General features: G+C 36.8%; 1 protein-coding gene across 2 annotated transcripts in view; it reads left to right on the plus strand.

Annotated features, from left to right (window-relative positions):
* LOC131044226 (uncharacterized) overlaps positions 1–16,946 on the plus strand; it is a 145,249-nt gene that overhangs the window by 99,113 nt on the left and 29,190 nt on the right. For both annotated transcript variants that reach the window (XM_057977511.2, XM_057977510.2), the window contains 2 exons: positions 6,149–6,246; positions 16,610–16,679. In XM_057977511.2, the coding sequence (XP_057833494.1) occupies positions 6,149–6,246; positions 16,610–16,679 (168 nt within the window). The remainder of the gene's footprint in view (positions 1–6,148; positions 6,247–16,609; positions 16,680–16,946) is intronic.

Genomic DNA, 16,946 nt, shown 5'->3' on the forward strand with positions numbered 1-16,946 from the left:
AATCTATTTCCAAAGGCAAACAGGGACAACCTCAGAAAGCCCTATCTTCAAAGATAGCTACATATAACCAGGTTCCATCATTTCTTTCATGGCTATTGTTTTTCATGCAATCATTTTGGTCACAACCCAGTAGATTTAAGAATTCGTACAAGGGATAATGTTGGTTTATCCAAAAGAAACTATAATTAATTTGCTTCCCTAATGGATTATTACATTATATGCTACAAATGCAACAATTTTGGGCACACAACATGTTTTTGCAGAACTATTTTTGTTGAGCCTTCAAGCCAAAACAAGGAGGATGTTCGTAACAAAGAAAGCATGAATCAACTAACGTTTGGAAGAAGTAGGAGCAAGAAAAGAAAGAAGAGTCCATCTTTGTTCTAACAATTCTACACGCATGAAACAAAGGAGATAAATGATATGTTGATAGCGGTTTGTTCAAGACACATGACAAGTGGCAAGAGTAAATTTCTTACTCTCAAACAAGTGAATGAAGGGATAGTAGGCAAATATAAAAGGAAAAGGGACTCTTAGTCTAGGCAGTGGAAAAACAAAAATTGAGAATGTCCTATATGTTGAAGGGTTGAAGCAGAATTTTGTAAATGTGAGTCAATTGTGTGATCAAGGGACACTCTCACATTTTATCCTAAAGGATGTGAAATCAAGAAGGATGGAAAATTGATAGTAGATGCATATAGAACATCTAATAATCTCTGCATCCTCTATGAAATAAAAAACCAAAACGTTACATGGGGCAAGAAGACGAGAGTTGGTTATGGCACATGAGAATGGGGCAGCTAAACTTTGACAGTTGTGTTAATATCAGCTGTAAGGAAGCTGTGAGAGACATGCCAAGGATTTCAAAGACTGCAAACATCACCTGTAAGCTATGTTGCCGATGCGGGTATGGGTACGAGTACATGTACAGATACAGATTCAGATTCAGATCTCATCTTTTACAGGCAAAGTAGTTCAGATGTATATTCAAGCCTTGGTCATCATATTCTGAGGGCAAAATCACAGAACTTCCCCCTTTGTCTCCAGATTTTGAGTCTGAAATTTAATTTCTAGAAGTATAGTGGGCTGATATCTTCAAGTTTTAATTCTAATCAGACCTCATTGAAAGCTGAAAATCAGGTTTTAAAACTCCATTTTGCAGATTTTGTTAAGATAAGAGCATTCATAGTTTTAAATTCAGATTTTAGGATGTCAAAATATCTGGAATTCATAAACAAAATCAGAACTTAAGGAATTCTAGAATCAATCTATCATCTTTGACATTTCAATTTTTTTTTTTAAATTCATTAAATTTAAGCTTCGTATTGGTACCATGTCTGCACCAAAGAATATGGGAGGAGGAACTAGAAAGACTCAACCATAGAAAGGACTATCTCAAGGTGTTCAAGTTTAAAGGAATTAGTTGGAAAGATGATTCCACAATGCATGGAAGGACAATATTCACACTTGAAGGTGGAATCCAAGGATGAATGGGACAAAGAGGAAGGACTTACACTTCATCAATACATTCAAGAAGATCAAGTCATACAAGGATGAAATCCAAAATCAAAAGAAAGAACTTGTCAATATGGAGGATTGTTCAAGAAGCACAAGATCAAAGTGAAGATGAGGATTAGTTCAGACATAAAGAAAACTTTAGAATGTTAGTGATCACACAAAATTCCACAACAAGGAGCAACAAGTTCAAGACACAATGAAGATGAAGAAAATGTTCTAACAATCTTGAATTTCCTTTGGAAACTCAAGAATAGGAGTCAGTACAAAGAGGTGATCCTGGTTGAGAAATATTGCAACATGGAGCTATCCCTACATCAAGTAAAAGAATTCAAGACTAAAGCAAGGATCAAGGATGAAGTGCATTATAAAGGAGGCCAAATATGAGAGTAAAATGTAAGAATGATCAAGAAGGAAAGACAATTTCAGAAGAGATAATCAATGTTCGAAGACTTGATCATCCAAAGATGATGCAATTTGGGAATATGTCGTAGCATCTTCATCACATCAGTAATTGATAATGTTTGAGTATCAAGAGATGTTGCCTAAGGTATCTACACTTCTTCATGATGAGGAATCAAATCTGCAAGGCAAGCTGAGGTGGCATCCTAGTCATCAATCAACCAACCAAACGGCTCCAAGTCAGGCATGTCCAGGTGCAATGAACTAGACTCAACAAGTGGAGGATATTAAATGGCTCCTATTTTCTCATTGGTTATTCAAAATATTGTAATTTTCTCATTGGCCAAAAGGAGTCTAGTGTAACAAACCCTAATTAGGATTTTATTCTAATATCTTGGCCATTGATTCAAGAATCCATCTGAGCCGTTGGAATGTAATGAGCCCTCTATATAAACCCTCTTCTTTTCATTTGTTAGAGAGAGATTTCAAGGAAATTGTTGTAGTGTTACTTCTTAAGTAATAGACATAATTCATTGAAGTTTGGTGAATCTTTGTCTACTTTTGCAAGTTAGCATGGTTTCTTGGCTCTCATTAGAGTAGATTGATTTTCCAAGTTGATAGATTGAATGAAAGATCGATAAAATTGCTTAGTGTGGAGCTGATGTGTTCATACTTTTTATAATTGAATAATTTTCAAATATTTTGCGAAGTTAGTCTGAACAAGTAAATGAAAACTTAACTTCTATTACTATATTCATTGTTCAATATGTTGGTGAATACAAGTGATATGAAAATCTCTTGAATACCTTAGAAGATAGCACCGTTCTTGTTTAGTTGTTGAATTTTTACGAAACAAGAATTGGTTTAAGTTCCATTTTTGCAATTTCTCTCTCCATTATTCATATGATTAGCTTAGGATTAGAATTATCTTCCTAAACCCTCACCCTTTTTCCTTTTTTCCCAAGTTTTAGTAGTAGGATTGGAAGGAGGTTATTGCAAAATCATTCGAATAAAAAAAGAGAAAGTTACAAGTGTTGGGAATTGGCAGAATCCTTAGATTGATTAACTCCTCGAACAATTATGTAAGTCCTCCTTGAGATTACCAACAAATTGCAACGAACAAATTGAGACTATCCGTACGTATTTGGGAGCCTTGGAGTCATCTTTGTGATCACACAGTTTTGCTGTTTAACACATAGAAGATTTTGATCAAGAGAGGATAGGATATCTCTGGGTATTTTATTCTATGTTGAATGTGCATAAAACCACACCAACAATGCCCTGGCTTAATATATTTGATTTTTAGGTAATCACATGACAATACAAAAGGAAATTTAATGATATGCCATTATGACAAGCAAATTTTGACACATTTAAAAGAATCTTGGTGATTTGTTTCTGATTTCTTGTTTAAAATACAAGTTCAAAATTCTAACCACTTAACCGAATCATGCACCTTTGAAGTTTTAAACCGTAGCACCTTTGGAAAACCAAAACACTAGAATACTCAATTGTCAAAAACCCTTGTGCAAGCCTCTTGTGATGAATACTCAATTGTCAAACCCTAGGCGCTCCTTCGTTTTGATGATATCTGATTCAAACCTGAGCCACACCGATGTTACTTGCAAAAATCTTTGAAAACAATGTATATTGTTATGGTGGCCCTAGGTGCTTGAATGGCTATTGAAAACTTAGAGAATGGTGATGAAGGTTAATACTTTGCTGAAAAACCTGCAATAAAGTGTTACAAAAGCTAAACAATGGCACTCTAATGGTGCTACAATACTCTGAAACTTGTTGAAAGTCAGAGTCTTGCTCCTTGCAAAATAGGTAGTCTTGAATGAAATATATGGAGTGAGAGCTCAATATAAGTCTAAATTTGCTTTAAAATACAAAGCATATTTTCTTTTATGCCATGCTCATATATTCTTGTGCCAAAGTGACTACATTGCTGCTTTTATGTTTGCTCAAAATTTTTTTATGCCATGCCTGATTGCACGATTCATGAAGACAACCAATTTCAATGTTCTAACAACTTTTTTTCATGCTAGAGGAAAGTCATCCAATGTTGATGTCTTTGCCCATATTTATGTTACACACTTTTGACATGGCAAAGGGAGAATACATGAGGCCATAGCTTTTTGTGTCGTTGTTCCTTTTTTGGCACTACTATGGAGAGGCATGCACTTCATGAATGGGATTTCACTTTTTTCATTTTTTGGCACTACTATGGAGAGGCATGCACTTCATGAATGGGAATTCACTTTTTTCATTATCACTAACTTTTGTCATTTTGGCTCTTTCCAAGCTTGCTGTGTGCCCAGGAAAGACCTGTGAATTTTATGTCATGCCATATTTGATGGCCATATTGAATGTTCTGCAATTTACACTTGTTAGCCACTTTTTGTGTTTTAGCAAATTTGATACCATAGAGCAGGGTAAATGACTTGTTAATGTTTTGTCAATTTTTACTTAATCTACACTTTTGGGCACCTCTTTGGTGAGTCACACAGCTCACCAAGGAGGCACCACGTTTCACTTAAAACTCAATTTTGGTGATCTAGTGGTGTGCTGTGTGCCCACCACTAGCTGCCACTTGTCATGCCTTAGACAATTTTTGACATAACTTTTGCCCCCAAGCTTCAATTTTCTTCACATTTGATGCATTGGTAGCTCACCACTTTTCATACCGTAAACAACTTTCAACATAACTTTTGCATCCAAGGTCCAATTTGTGTCAAATTTTATGCATTGGAAAGTGTTTGTTGTTGGCTATACGATGACATTTATTTAAGCTAAAAAAACATCAACGATAGGGGATGAGGATTCCATAATGACTAAGTGACAAATGATCAATGTTTTGACATTAAACATGATTCTATGCAAAAAGGTTGTATGGGTAAAACATGAGTTTCTAAGGAAAGGAAAAGGAAAGGGTCTTTAAAAGTCCACGATGCCAGCCATCTGTGTATGGGTCTACAGATGGGTTACAGCAATATGGGACTACCTCGTACTCCTTGTGGGAGGTACCTAACTGCACTACAAACGAGGCAATTGCTGAAGCGAGAGTTTTCATGATCTGATTAATTTGCTTTTATTTGAAGTCCCATGAAGAGTTAGTTTAACCATCCTTGCGCTTGAATCATGAAGATGTTGAACCTTGAAAGGGTACACCAAAAGTAAGCAGGCCTTCATAGTTGAATTATAAGTTAGGTTCACCCAAGTCTTAGACCTTCTCAAAGCATTCTATAGCACAAGAGATTACCACTCTCATAACAACAAACTATGGTAGCCATCTACAAAGTTGGAGATGAAAGCAATCCCTTTAAATAGAAAACTGTACTGATTTTTCAACTATGCACCAAAATTTTTGGAACCATTTTGAATGAGATTGAATCATAGAAACAAAGGAATTAAAATTATGCCCACAAATTACCAAATGTTGGTCATTAGGACTCAAAAAGTACATTCAGTTTTAATAGAGAAGTGCTAAGGTAAAATCTGCATCAGTATAAAATTATGCATCATCCAGCCAAATAATTAAGCCCTCCTAAACCTGTCTATGCTGAGGAAGTGTGTCCCAATAAAGTCACTTGTTGAGAACCCTCTTTTCAAAACCCTCTCTTTCAACATCAAGCACATACAGATCATAGAAGAAAGAGAATGCAAACCTTTAGTCAACAATCAACATATCTAACTTACATTTTTATTGAGTATATGTGAAAGCTCAGAATTTAGCCTTTTGTTTAAGGGTTGAGAAATGGGGCAGTGACAGGGAAAATGTTGAAGGGCGAAGGGTAGTTGGGGCGTAATACTTAATTCAGACTTGTTTTTGGTTCTGAATTGACAGTAGCATAGAGGGGTTTCTACACAGTGACACCTTTTTGAATTTTATACATGGATATTGTATTCTTTTATACTATTTTATCTTTGTTCTCTATTTCTCTACAGTATGGCTACATATGGTAGCTGGTCTGTTGTTACTCTTTTCTGAAAGAACATGCACCCATTACAGACTACCAGTTACCTTGAAAATATTCTTTCAAGTTGTTAAGATGAAAATCTTCTCATTTTTTTGCTTCAGTATTTTTATTTTGTTTTATTTAATCTAATTTAGTTCTGAATATAGGTTTACCGCTTACTTCTCTACAGTGATTATCATGTTAATTTTTTATTTCTTTAATGTTTAACACGCCCTTTATTGTTTTCTGTCTCTCCAATGATGGCACAGGCTGAGAATACATTCGGTGATATAATGGATAAGGTAGTAGTTGATCTTGGTTGTGGATGTGGGACTTTGGGTTTGGCAGCTATGCTAATGGGTGCAGAGTAAGGCCTTCTATTATCTCTTTCTGTTGCCCCTTGTTTATGGAGAGATTCATGAATGTGACAAATGTAAAGCTTATCAGGGAGTGACTGAATGCATCTTTATGAAGATGGTTTTCTTCACTTTTATCCTCGAATATGTATGGATATATTCTGTCTGAGATTTTGTGCATTACAGTTTAGATTTATCTATTGATGTAATCTCTTTTTGTATTTTGCACCTGTCATATGCAAAACCACAAGATGAAAGAACAGTGGACGATGACATGAAATGGCTGGAATTGTGTAATATCTTGTATAAATGTTGAATGAGTAGTGTCAAGCACAATAATATAGGGTAGACAAATTATGAAGATGGGGGAGAAAAACATCAAATACATTGCAAGGCCATGTAGGCAAATGAACGTGTGGTGAAATAGATATGACAAGCAGTGAAGGAAGAATAGTTAATAGACTTGTATGTCATTAGTGTAAATTTAATAAAATGATTTGACTTATACTTCCAAGAGTATATGATAGACAGATATTATACCAATTTCAAGATGAAAAAGTGGTCAATTGGTTCCCAAAAATATTGGTATTAATCCATAACCATATCTTGGAAGAAATTTTTTGATGTAGATGTGCTAGTCCAACTCACAAGTTTTGAATGGGTCCTTGTAATACGGTCTAGAAGGCCTATCAAGATAACTTTCCTGTGTAGATGAGCTAATCTTTACTGACTGTTGGTGTCCAACTCTTGATTTGAATCAAACATTGGGGGGATCCATAACTTGAGGATTCTTGCATACCATAGTTTGAAAATCAACTTCAAAATAAGGAATCAAGCTTCAACTCCTCTTGCAGTAGAAAATTATGGGAATCCATATTCCATTGTTAAAGTTTTTTGATAAGGGTTTTGGTGAAGTCCTAAGTGAAATGGCATACTCCTATAGAAGCAAAAAATGGTTGATTGGTTCCTAGAGACAAGCTTTGGCACACAATGGAAGAACTAGGCATACTAGATGTGTATAGAGCTGTTGTACATAGATTGTATGAGAAGGTTAGAGCTAAAATCAGAACAAGTGAAGCTATGTCAGAATGTTTTGGCAGCGACATTGGAGTTAAGCAGGGCTGCTCTCTGTCTCCCACACTTTTTGGTCTATACATAGATAAATTAGAAGCATGGATAAGCAAGACAGAGGGAGATGGGGTTCAGTTGGCTGGTTATGTGGTGAAACTACTTTTATATGTTGATGATCTTATCCTAATTTCAAAATCAGTGCATGGGTTAAGGGAACACCAAGAACAAAATAATGATTTTCTCATTAAAAAGAAAAGATAAACAAATCACCTTTCTTTTTGAAGGCAGTCCGTTGGAAATAGTGAAAGAATACAAATATCTTGGGATTGACTTTCACTATAAGCTTAGTTGGGAGACTTGTAGAACAAAACGGATATAGGGAGGTTGAAAAGCCACATACTTCAAAATAGATGCAGAAAAGTAGAACTCTGGGATTGGAAAATTAGGAAAACCCTTTTTGGTTTATTGGTCACACTGGTTGTCCTTTATGGGTGTACAATGTGGGGAAGCAGCATGTCAAATTTCAGGTGGAGACAACTAGAAAGGATCCAGAAACATCTTATAACAAGCAACCTCAAAGTTAAAACCATAGTTCCATTTTAAATTCTATTAGCTGAAGCGGGTACTTTCCTCTTGGAAGTAGTGGTGTTAATCTGATTGATATGCTATTTAAAGAAGGTTGATAACTTGGATAAATATCGTTGGCCTAAAGAGACGCTAAATGGGAGGAAAAAGACTTGGATGAAGCAGGACAACAATTGGATGAACAAGTGGGACATCAAGTTGCATGAGTGTCCTAGCACCAATAGTGAAATAAAAAGTTATTTTATTGAAAGATTTTAAAATGCCATTTGGACAAAATAGATTGGGCGGAAAAAAGCTTACTATATCAAAGAGTTTAACTCAACAAAGGACCACGGTGGGAAAACATGTTTAGGGGTGCTATTAAAGGGAAAGCGAGGATGCTGGTTGCACAATTGAGAATTGGATTGCATCACCTTAGATGTGAGACGAGTAGGTGGAAGATACCCAAGGAAACATGGGAAGAAAGAACTTGCATATTCTGTAATAAGGGGGCAGTGGAAACAGAATGGCACTTCATCATGGAGTGCACAACGTATGAGGATATCCACAAACATTATGAAAGTGGATTAAAGGTCGACAACATGCACCAGTTATTTGAGGAAGATAGAATTAACCAAATTGCCAACCTCCTAGTCAAAATTAATAGTAGGAGATCCGACATCGAAAAGAGTTTGAAGTCAAATTAAGGATGCTATCTTCGGTTCCATAGACTGTTTAGTCTTGTGGACATTATTTAAATCCTTCTTTCATTCGTTCAATGGAGGCTTACAGACTCATGAACTTGGCACCTAGAAAGTCTCAATGGGTAGATGTAGGTAGTTCTAAAGAAAATGAGGAAAAAACAAAGCATACAAAATTGAGGAAGTCGAGCATTTTTTGAAAGGTTTGGAGGATGGTTAAAAGTAATAAAATTATGAAAAATGGTTTGTGCCATGACAATTTGTGTGGTTTGAAAGAATTTAGTTTAGGCTGCCCCTTGTAGGCCCTCCCCAAATCCCTGCTCTAGTTTTAAAAAACAAAAAAATGAAATTTTTTAAGCCATGCTGAATGGAAGAACAACATTTTTTTGATCAGTAAATGTGACTCTATGGGGCCACACTTGTTAAATTAAATGCGGGGAAAAAGCTTGGCCCGCACTAGGGGAGGCCACAAGCGGGGGACATCCTCACTACATCACAAACCCTTTTACAACCAAAACAAGATCTCTCATGAACAAGATAGACAACTGCAAAATTATGATTATGCCCCACCTTTAGAATGGGAGCGAAGGTGCATGTGGAACATTACCTCATTTTTTTCTGTTTTCTTTGTACCACTGTCCAGTTTTCCTTTGCCACACTACCAGTCGTAGTAGGAATATTTGAAGGTTTACCCTTATTTCCTTGAGACACAATTTTTGAGCTTCTTGTTAGATCTACCCTCTCCTCTCTTGACGTGCTCTACTTCACCATCTTGGCAAAGTTCTTCCCTACTTTAGAAGAGCCAACCATCACCTCCTTTATTTGGGACGTCTTTCTCCATAGATTAATGGTGGTGGAGGCATCCTTCCACCAAGAGCTTGGCTTTCCTTCTTTCATTTATAACATTAGGTGGCTAGGTGACTGGTATGAAGCATCTATGACAATGAAGGGAACACCCTCATAGTCTAATGACTAAATTCAACACCCATTTGTAGTTTTAAGGGATCCATAGGAAGGTTTTTGGTAATGTCAATCTCCACCAAAATCTAAGCATAAGTATTGTGAAGGTAATTCGCATAATCCTCAAACACCCCCAGAAATTTCCCAAGGGCATTACCAATCACTTCAAAACAAGATTCAAACTAGACCTTTAGAGGAAGATTAGGGAGTCTTACCCAAATTGGGTCTTCGATAAAGATTTGCATGTAGGGTCAAAAGAAGGGTGCCAAGTTTTCAACATGAGCAAATGTTGGTCAAAACTCCATTGGTAATCACAAGGGATTAAGTTGTGATCCTTAATGTTGTCAAAAACCACTATGAAATTTCCCCTTGCACAGAGGTAAATCTAAACATTTTCCTCCAATATAGGCCACTAAGTTTCTGAGACCCACTTAAGTAGTCCTAGGAGACTTGGCCAGAACCCTCTGAACCTAGCAATCAACCCATGCTTTGCAAAGAAATTCGTGGTGTTAGCCACCTCTTGCTAGATCTGCTCCTCAAACACCACCTTCAGAAAGGCCATTGCACGTTTGAGTGGTTGTGTAGTAAGATGGAACCCTTGGTCCAACATGCAAGGGCTGTATTCCTTCTTCCAGTGCGCCATCAAAGCATCCTCATTCCGTTCATGCAGCAGCAACAAACCATGCATTGAACCCTCCTGCCTTGTTGCATCCCTCTTGCCCACTCGGTCCTTTGGGCTTCGTCTCCCTTCTCTTATACTCCTTTCCTTGCAACATCATCCCATCACACAACCCCTTCACCTATGTAGCAACCACCTTTGCCCATGAGCCAACAAAGTCCCCAAGTTGAGTCATTGGAAGATCCTAGCTTGTAAATTGAGATAATATTTCCATACGATGCCCATAATCATACCCAGATCCATCCAAAGCATGCCCATCCTCAGTGAAATTACCAGATGGTTTGCATCTTGTGAATCCCACTGTTGAGCACCCATGCCCGTCACATCCATAGGTGTCATGTCCCCTCTTTAGCTCTGTCTAGCAGAGACATGTGAGTCAGCTTATTTTGGGGTCTTGTAGGCTGACAGTGGTGGATAGAGACTCAGTGAGGATATTCAGTGTTAGGGATTTGATATTTTGGCAGTAGTGGACCAGTTTGGAGCAATTCCTTAATTTTAGGAGACATTTCCTTCTTTTGTGGAGGCTATTCCTACTATTTAGGAGGATTTGACAGTACCCAGGGTTGGGTTACCATGAGACTATTCCTTGGGTTCAGTTTCAGGAGATTTGGGTATGTTTCCTAGCTTCTAGGAGCATCCCTAGATTTTAGGGATAAGATTGCTCGAGGTTCCATGATTTCCGACAACAGTCACAGACAGGTGGCTGGCTCCGTTTTAGACTTGTGGAGTCAGATGAGCATTATACGGCTATTTGGGATATATTTTTAATATTTCCTAAGTTAGCGTCTTATTAATCAAATAAAGCTATTTATATAGCTAATTGGAGTAATAAGGGGATTTTGGCTTCTTCTGGTCAGGCAGGCATATGTGTTATAGCTCGTTGGAAAGGTCTTGAATTGTTATAACTTATTTTCATCATTCGGAGACCTTCTGGCACCTTGAGTTTTGTTATTTGACGAAAGGGGTGTTTTTCCTATACATAAAGGCCTTTTTAATTAAGAATATGCCATTATTTAATAAAGGTAAAAGCATATTCTCCCTTTAGGGTTCGAGTAGCTTTGAGAGGGAGACAAAAGGAGATGTTGGCTCATTTTTTATTATCTTTTTACATCTTCAAACTCGGCATTTGTGAATTTGCTTTGAGGAGCGATTTCTGGAGAATTGGGACGCAAACCCCAGGGCTTAGATATTGGGATGCAAACCCCAATAGAAGGTTTCAGCAGCTTCATTTGGTTTCAGACTTTGATTGGAGTGCAAGTTCAGCATTGGAAGAGCTTTGGCTTTGGGCGTTGGGTATATTGCTTGGCATGTGGGAGTTTCTTGGCTGCCTGGACGTGACTGCAGTAGCCGTACGGCCTCCTTCCAGCTGGCATGTGGGTTGCTGATTGGTATTCATCAGCCATCTCTTTTTTTGTGCGTGGATGGTCTTTCTTGCAGCCGGCAACATTATTTTGGTTAGTACATACTTTGCTGGCATATCATTTATGTATTTTGACTGGTACGATTTGTAGCTATTCTAGGTTGGCTGAATATTATATTATTGCACATTATTTTCCAGCCTATTTCATATTTGCTGCTGTTTTTATTCATTGTTTACCTATATCTGGAAAAATACAAACGAAAACAAAAGACACAACCTTTCTACAACTTCTGTCTCTCTCGGAAAGATCATTTAATAAACAGGAAGAATTTATTTTAAAACAAATAATTAAAAAATTACAGCCTGTCAGCTTAAAAGATCCATCAGGGATCTTTCAATAGGAAGCCCTAGTCACACTAGAAACTTGCAGTGAATGCATTTCGGCAGTTTTTTTTGATTAAGAACAACATTTTTTTATTCTTGTCTTTTTGCCAATTAAATTTCTAGTATTAAATTAGATTCATACTTCTAGTTTGCTAAGTCAAACCCTATCTTAAGTAATCGCCCCTAAGGCTAGAATAAAATTTGCAAACTTGCCTTAGATACGCATGACTCTATGTAGAGCTAGTAATGTTGGGTTGAGGGATACAAATTCCTTTCTACCATAGTTCAAGACTCCATATTGTGATTTTTGTTTTTGATGCCATGGATTGTGATATCCGTGAGTTTTGCACACCAAAAAACTTGACAAAAATTATAGCCATCCTTGCTTGCTGTATGTTCCACTTTAGACAGTCCCTTTTAGATGGTAATTGGTATTCTATAATTGGACATTATTGAATTGTGCTGTAATCCTGCATAATGTCGTTTGGTGGTTACTGGGATGCTATGCATGTGGTAGGTGATAACTCTTAATAACATAGATTTGCATCTATTAAAAAGTACACTGATGTCATACACTTTCTTCTGTCTCATTGTGTTTGGACAACTTGTTATTTGATGTTGGTGACTTGCGAGAGTCCTGAGGCTAGTTCCTATATCTTCTTAGTACGTACCTCCTTATGACCCGAGGTCTTCTTCAATAGTCCAGTGCATTTAGACCATAGTTACAAGACTCGGACTTGGCAAGCTGATTTTTGACTTGGACTCAGACTTGGCACCTGGACTCGGTAAAGACTCGGCTAAGACTTGGAAAATTGAAAAACCCAAGAAATTTAAAGATTTTTAACGATTTAAAACACAATAATCTCATCAAATAAAAACTGCTTTGAACACATACACAAGTTTATATTCATTGCATAAGTATAAACGCAAATTTTAGGCTTGAGCTGAAGGAAATAAGCTAAACTGAATAACATATTATGAATATAAATAGAGTCAAATGTCTACAAAATTCATGGAATTTGAAATCCATGGCATCAAAAGTTCAAAACATATATCAACATAAAAGCTAGAGCCAATGTCCCTAGAAGTGAAGAATGTTGCAGACAAACGAGCAGTGCAGATCTTAATTTGTTCGTAAAACCAGAAAGAATTGCTTTATGCTGTTATATGGAGCCCAATTAGACTTGGAGGCTATATTTTCCACCCTTTTATCGGCACATTTTTCCCCCAAATTATTCAACGGGGGTTTGGGGGCAGTGTCCCTGGCGCGCTCCTTGTCGTGGTACAGGGCGGGGTTGAGGGGCAGCGCCCCGACAAGGGTTTTTGGGGGCGCCCCTGAAAGCTCAAACGATTTTTATTATTTTATAAAGGCGTCGGGAGTGTTGTTGGGAATAATCATTATGTTATGTTGTCGTCGGTAATTTTGGGTTACGACAGGCAATTAGACTTCTCGAAGGGCAGTTGGACACAACGGTTGGTTGCAACCCTTCGGGTATTATATATTGCATACCTTTCCTTCTTAATGGCATCATGATGGTCGTACTTGGGTGTGATATTATAAGCACTTGATGTACATGGGAGTTATTTTTCTATTGGCTGACATATTCTAACCCTATTTTTTGTAAACTATAAATTATTAATTTTTTTTGGCTTTTTTAAACCTTGCTGAGCGATAGAGTCCAGGGCTCGGGACTCGGCAAGTCTGCTGAGTCTGGCAGACACAGCAAGTCTGCCAAGACTCGGCTAAACTCGGCTGAGTCCGAGTCTAGGGTCGCCTGGCCTTGGTAGAGGCGACCCGCCTCGGGACTCAGCCGAGTCTAGCCAGGTCTTTGCGAGTCTTGTAACTATGATTTAGACTTTTTAGTCTTTTTAGTCTTGCCATTTTGGGGGCCGTTGAAGTCAAGGCAGTGATATTTATTGCAACCAACCTCCTTTTGGTTGCAATGAAGAATGTGCTTATTTACAGACCAGCAGGTTCGAAACTAACATTTCTGAAATGACTGTTACCATGTAGAAATGGAAACCTGTTAAAAGTTCAAGCACTTCATGGAACCATTCTGCTTTTGAAATAGATAATGACAACATGAACAAGCAGCTCATTGCTTACAATAAAATTCAACCCAATGGCCTCTTCTGTCCTTGTCTGGTTTGAATTTTATTGGAGTCAATGAGCTGCTTGTTTATGATATCATTATCTATTTCAAAAGCAGAATGATTATGTTAAGTGCTTGAAATTTTAACAGGTTTCCATTTCTAGATGGTAACAGTCATTTCAGAAATGTTAGTTTTGAACCTACCGGTCTGTAAATAAGCACATTCTTCATCATAATTTGTAGATAAGCACATTCTTCATCATAATCTGAAATAACCATTGGAACATTAGCTGAGGAGGTACTAGGGTCTGTTGATGATTCCTAATCTCCTTTGACCATTCTTTTTAACCACGCAGCATTCTGCTGATCTTATTCTTCAGTAGCTTGTAGCACATATATATGACTCTCTTGTTTCTGATGATGGGAAAATTGGTGGAAAAGTATCTTGGATTTCCCATGGTTGGTTTGTTATTGTCTCCGCCATTGTGCCACCCTTGACTTGGTGTTTTTGGTGAGGAATGTAATGCCCCTTTTTGGAAGTTTATAAAATATACAATTTTTTGTCTTGGATTTCCCATGGTTGGTTTGTTATTGTCTCCGCCATTGTGCCACCCTCTACTTGGTGTTTTTGGTGAGGAATGTAATGCCCCTTTTTGGAAGTTTATAAACTATACTATTTTTTTGTCTATACAATACTGGTCCAATAATGCAATAATGAACAGTAATAGTAACACACCAAAACCTCCACTTAAAATGCAATATAAACAGCTACTCAAATCTGCCACTTATCAATACTATGAACAGCTATGAAAAGTGGTAAGCCAATACACGAATTAAACTATGAACCATATTGTCAAAGCTACTACTTTGGAGGGTACCAAATAAGGAAACAGTAATTGGAATAACTGCTGATTACATTGACTGTGATGAATGAGTCACATAGAAAGTTATTCCTTGAAATATACAACTGCTGGACCACGCCAAATATGGCTATACAAAAAATGATCATTAGATAGCAAAGCTGATGCTACAAACTGTCAACACAACCTGATATAATCTGTTAGCCCAAATCTGATATAAACTGTTGCACAAATCTTATATAGACTATCACACAAATCTGCTATTCTAGTTGCTATTTGCAACTCAAACAAGATGTGTTTATTACAAAATAGTAAAATATTGTGTATAATATCAATGATTGTATATGTATGGGGCTGTGCCACACATACAATGATAGTTATGGTAAACACAAATATACTGCTGTCAAACACTACTGATCGTAACGGAATTGAGCTAATGATGATAGATACTCAGAAATTCCACCAAGACACAGCCATAACCCTTAATTTCCTTCTGGAAGGTATGGCCACAGCAGGGATGAGGGCTGTATATATTGCAAACTTGACTAATTTGAAACAAGATCTACCTGTGGTTAATGGTATGGCAGCCTTGTAAGGGGATGCAGCAGCCTAGGGGCTGCAATAATCCAATGGCCAGTATAGGATGCTGCAAAATAGATTTAAATTTCACAGAGTGCTGTGCAGTAGCATAATGGAAACAACAGACACAAATACGGGAATGGCAACACCAATGAATATATATATATATATATATATATATATATATATATATATATATATATATATATATATATATATATATATATATATATATATATATATATACATATAAAATTTGTCACCAAGAGTATCCAAACCCTTATGAATAGCAGTGACATTCAAACCTCTTCCAAGTCATTAAATCTCTAGCTGTACAGCAATGCTAGGAGTGAGATGATGGCTGCAAACAATCAATCATTGGCCGGAAATTCTCACAAACAACAAAATTATCTGAAATCCCTTCAAAATCACCAAATCTAACCTTTTAACACTGTTGCAATTGAAAATGACTTCTAATCCTCAATCTATCTTCAATAAATCAGCACAATTGTGATTGCTGGATGGAATCATCTCTAAGGGATAAGAGGGTATTCGTCTTCAAATCCAAGTTTGGAAACCAGGAGGGGTTTCATCCTCTGGATCTTTCTTACAAAAGGTTTTCGTCTTGAATGCTTCAAACTCCAAATTAGAAGGAATAATGAAATGATCAAATCAGATGATTTTCTTTGAGAGAATGACTTTCTTTTATAGTTATTTTTTGAGCTCTCCATTTGAATTTACTTGTTCCTCCAAGTGTTTAAAAACTGAATCTATCTTATTGGCTTCACACTGAGCGATGGAGTTCTATAATTCACCATCTAGGTGGTGGTTGTGTGTTTTGTTTGATATGAGACATTTAAAGATTCATTCATTAAGGCGTTTCTTTCAAAACACTTGAATATAAAATCATTTTGTATCTTTTTGTGTTTTTGAAGATGCCATAACCCTCACATAAACTTTTTTGTTTTTCTTTTAGACATATAAGCATGCGATGAATTTTGTATAGTGAAATTAAAATTGTAAAGATCAATTTAATAGCTATAATATATATATGTTTCACTAGTCAAATTTTCAATGCTACCTTTCAAAATATGTTATGGGATTTCTTTTCCTTGTCTTGTAGGCATGTGATTGGGGTTGACATGGATTCTGATGCACTTGAAATTGCTTCATCAAATGCTATAGATCTTGAGGTAGGTCATGATATCCTTAAAAAAATGTCTTTTAACTATTCTTGTATCAATTTTAACTATGCACGTGAGTCCATACATGCTGTTTCTGCTTGTGTGACACACAGAATTGTCCAAAGGATCAGATTTTGTACTAAATGTCTTGCAATGTGCAAAAGCTTGCTGAATTTATATTTGCTATCAATAATTTTTGGTTCGAACAGCATGATTTTGAAAATGTAAGGAGCTGATAAAAAAATAAATGGTTGACTTTTCTTCATCATTATATAG

Source organism: Cryptomeria japonica, chromosome 6 (genome assembly GCF_030272615.1).
Source record: "Cryptomeria japonica chromosome 6, Sugi_1.0, whole genome shotgun sequence".
Taxonomy (NCBI): Eukaryota; Viridiplantae; Streptophyta; class Pinopsida; order Cupressales; family Cupressaceae; genus Cryptomeria; species Cryptomeria japonica.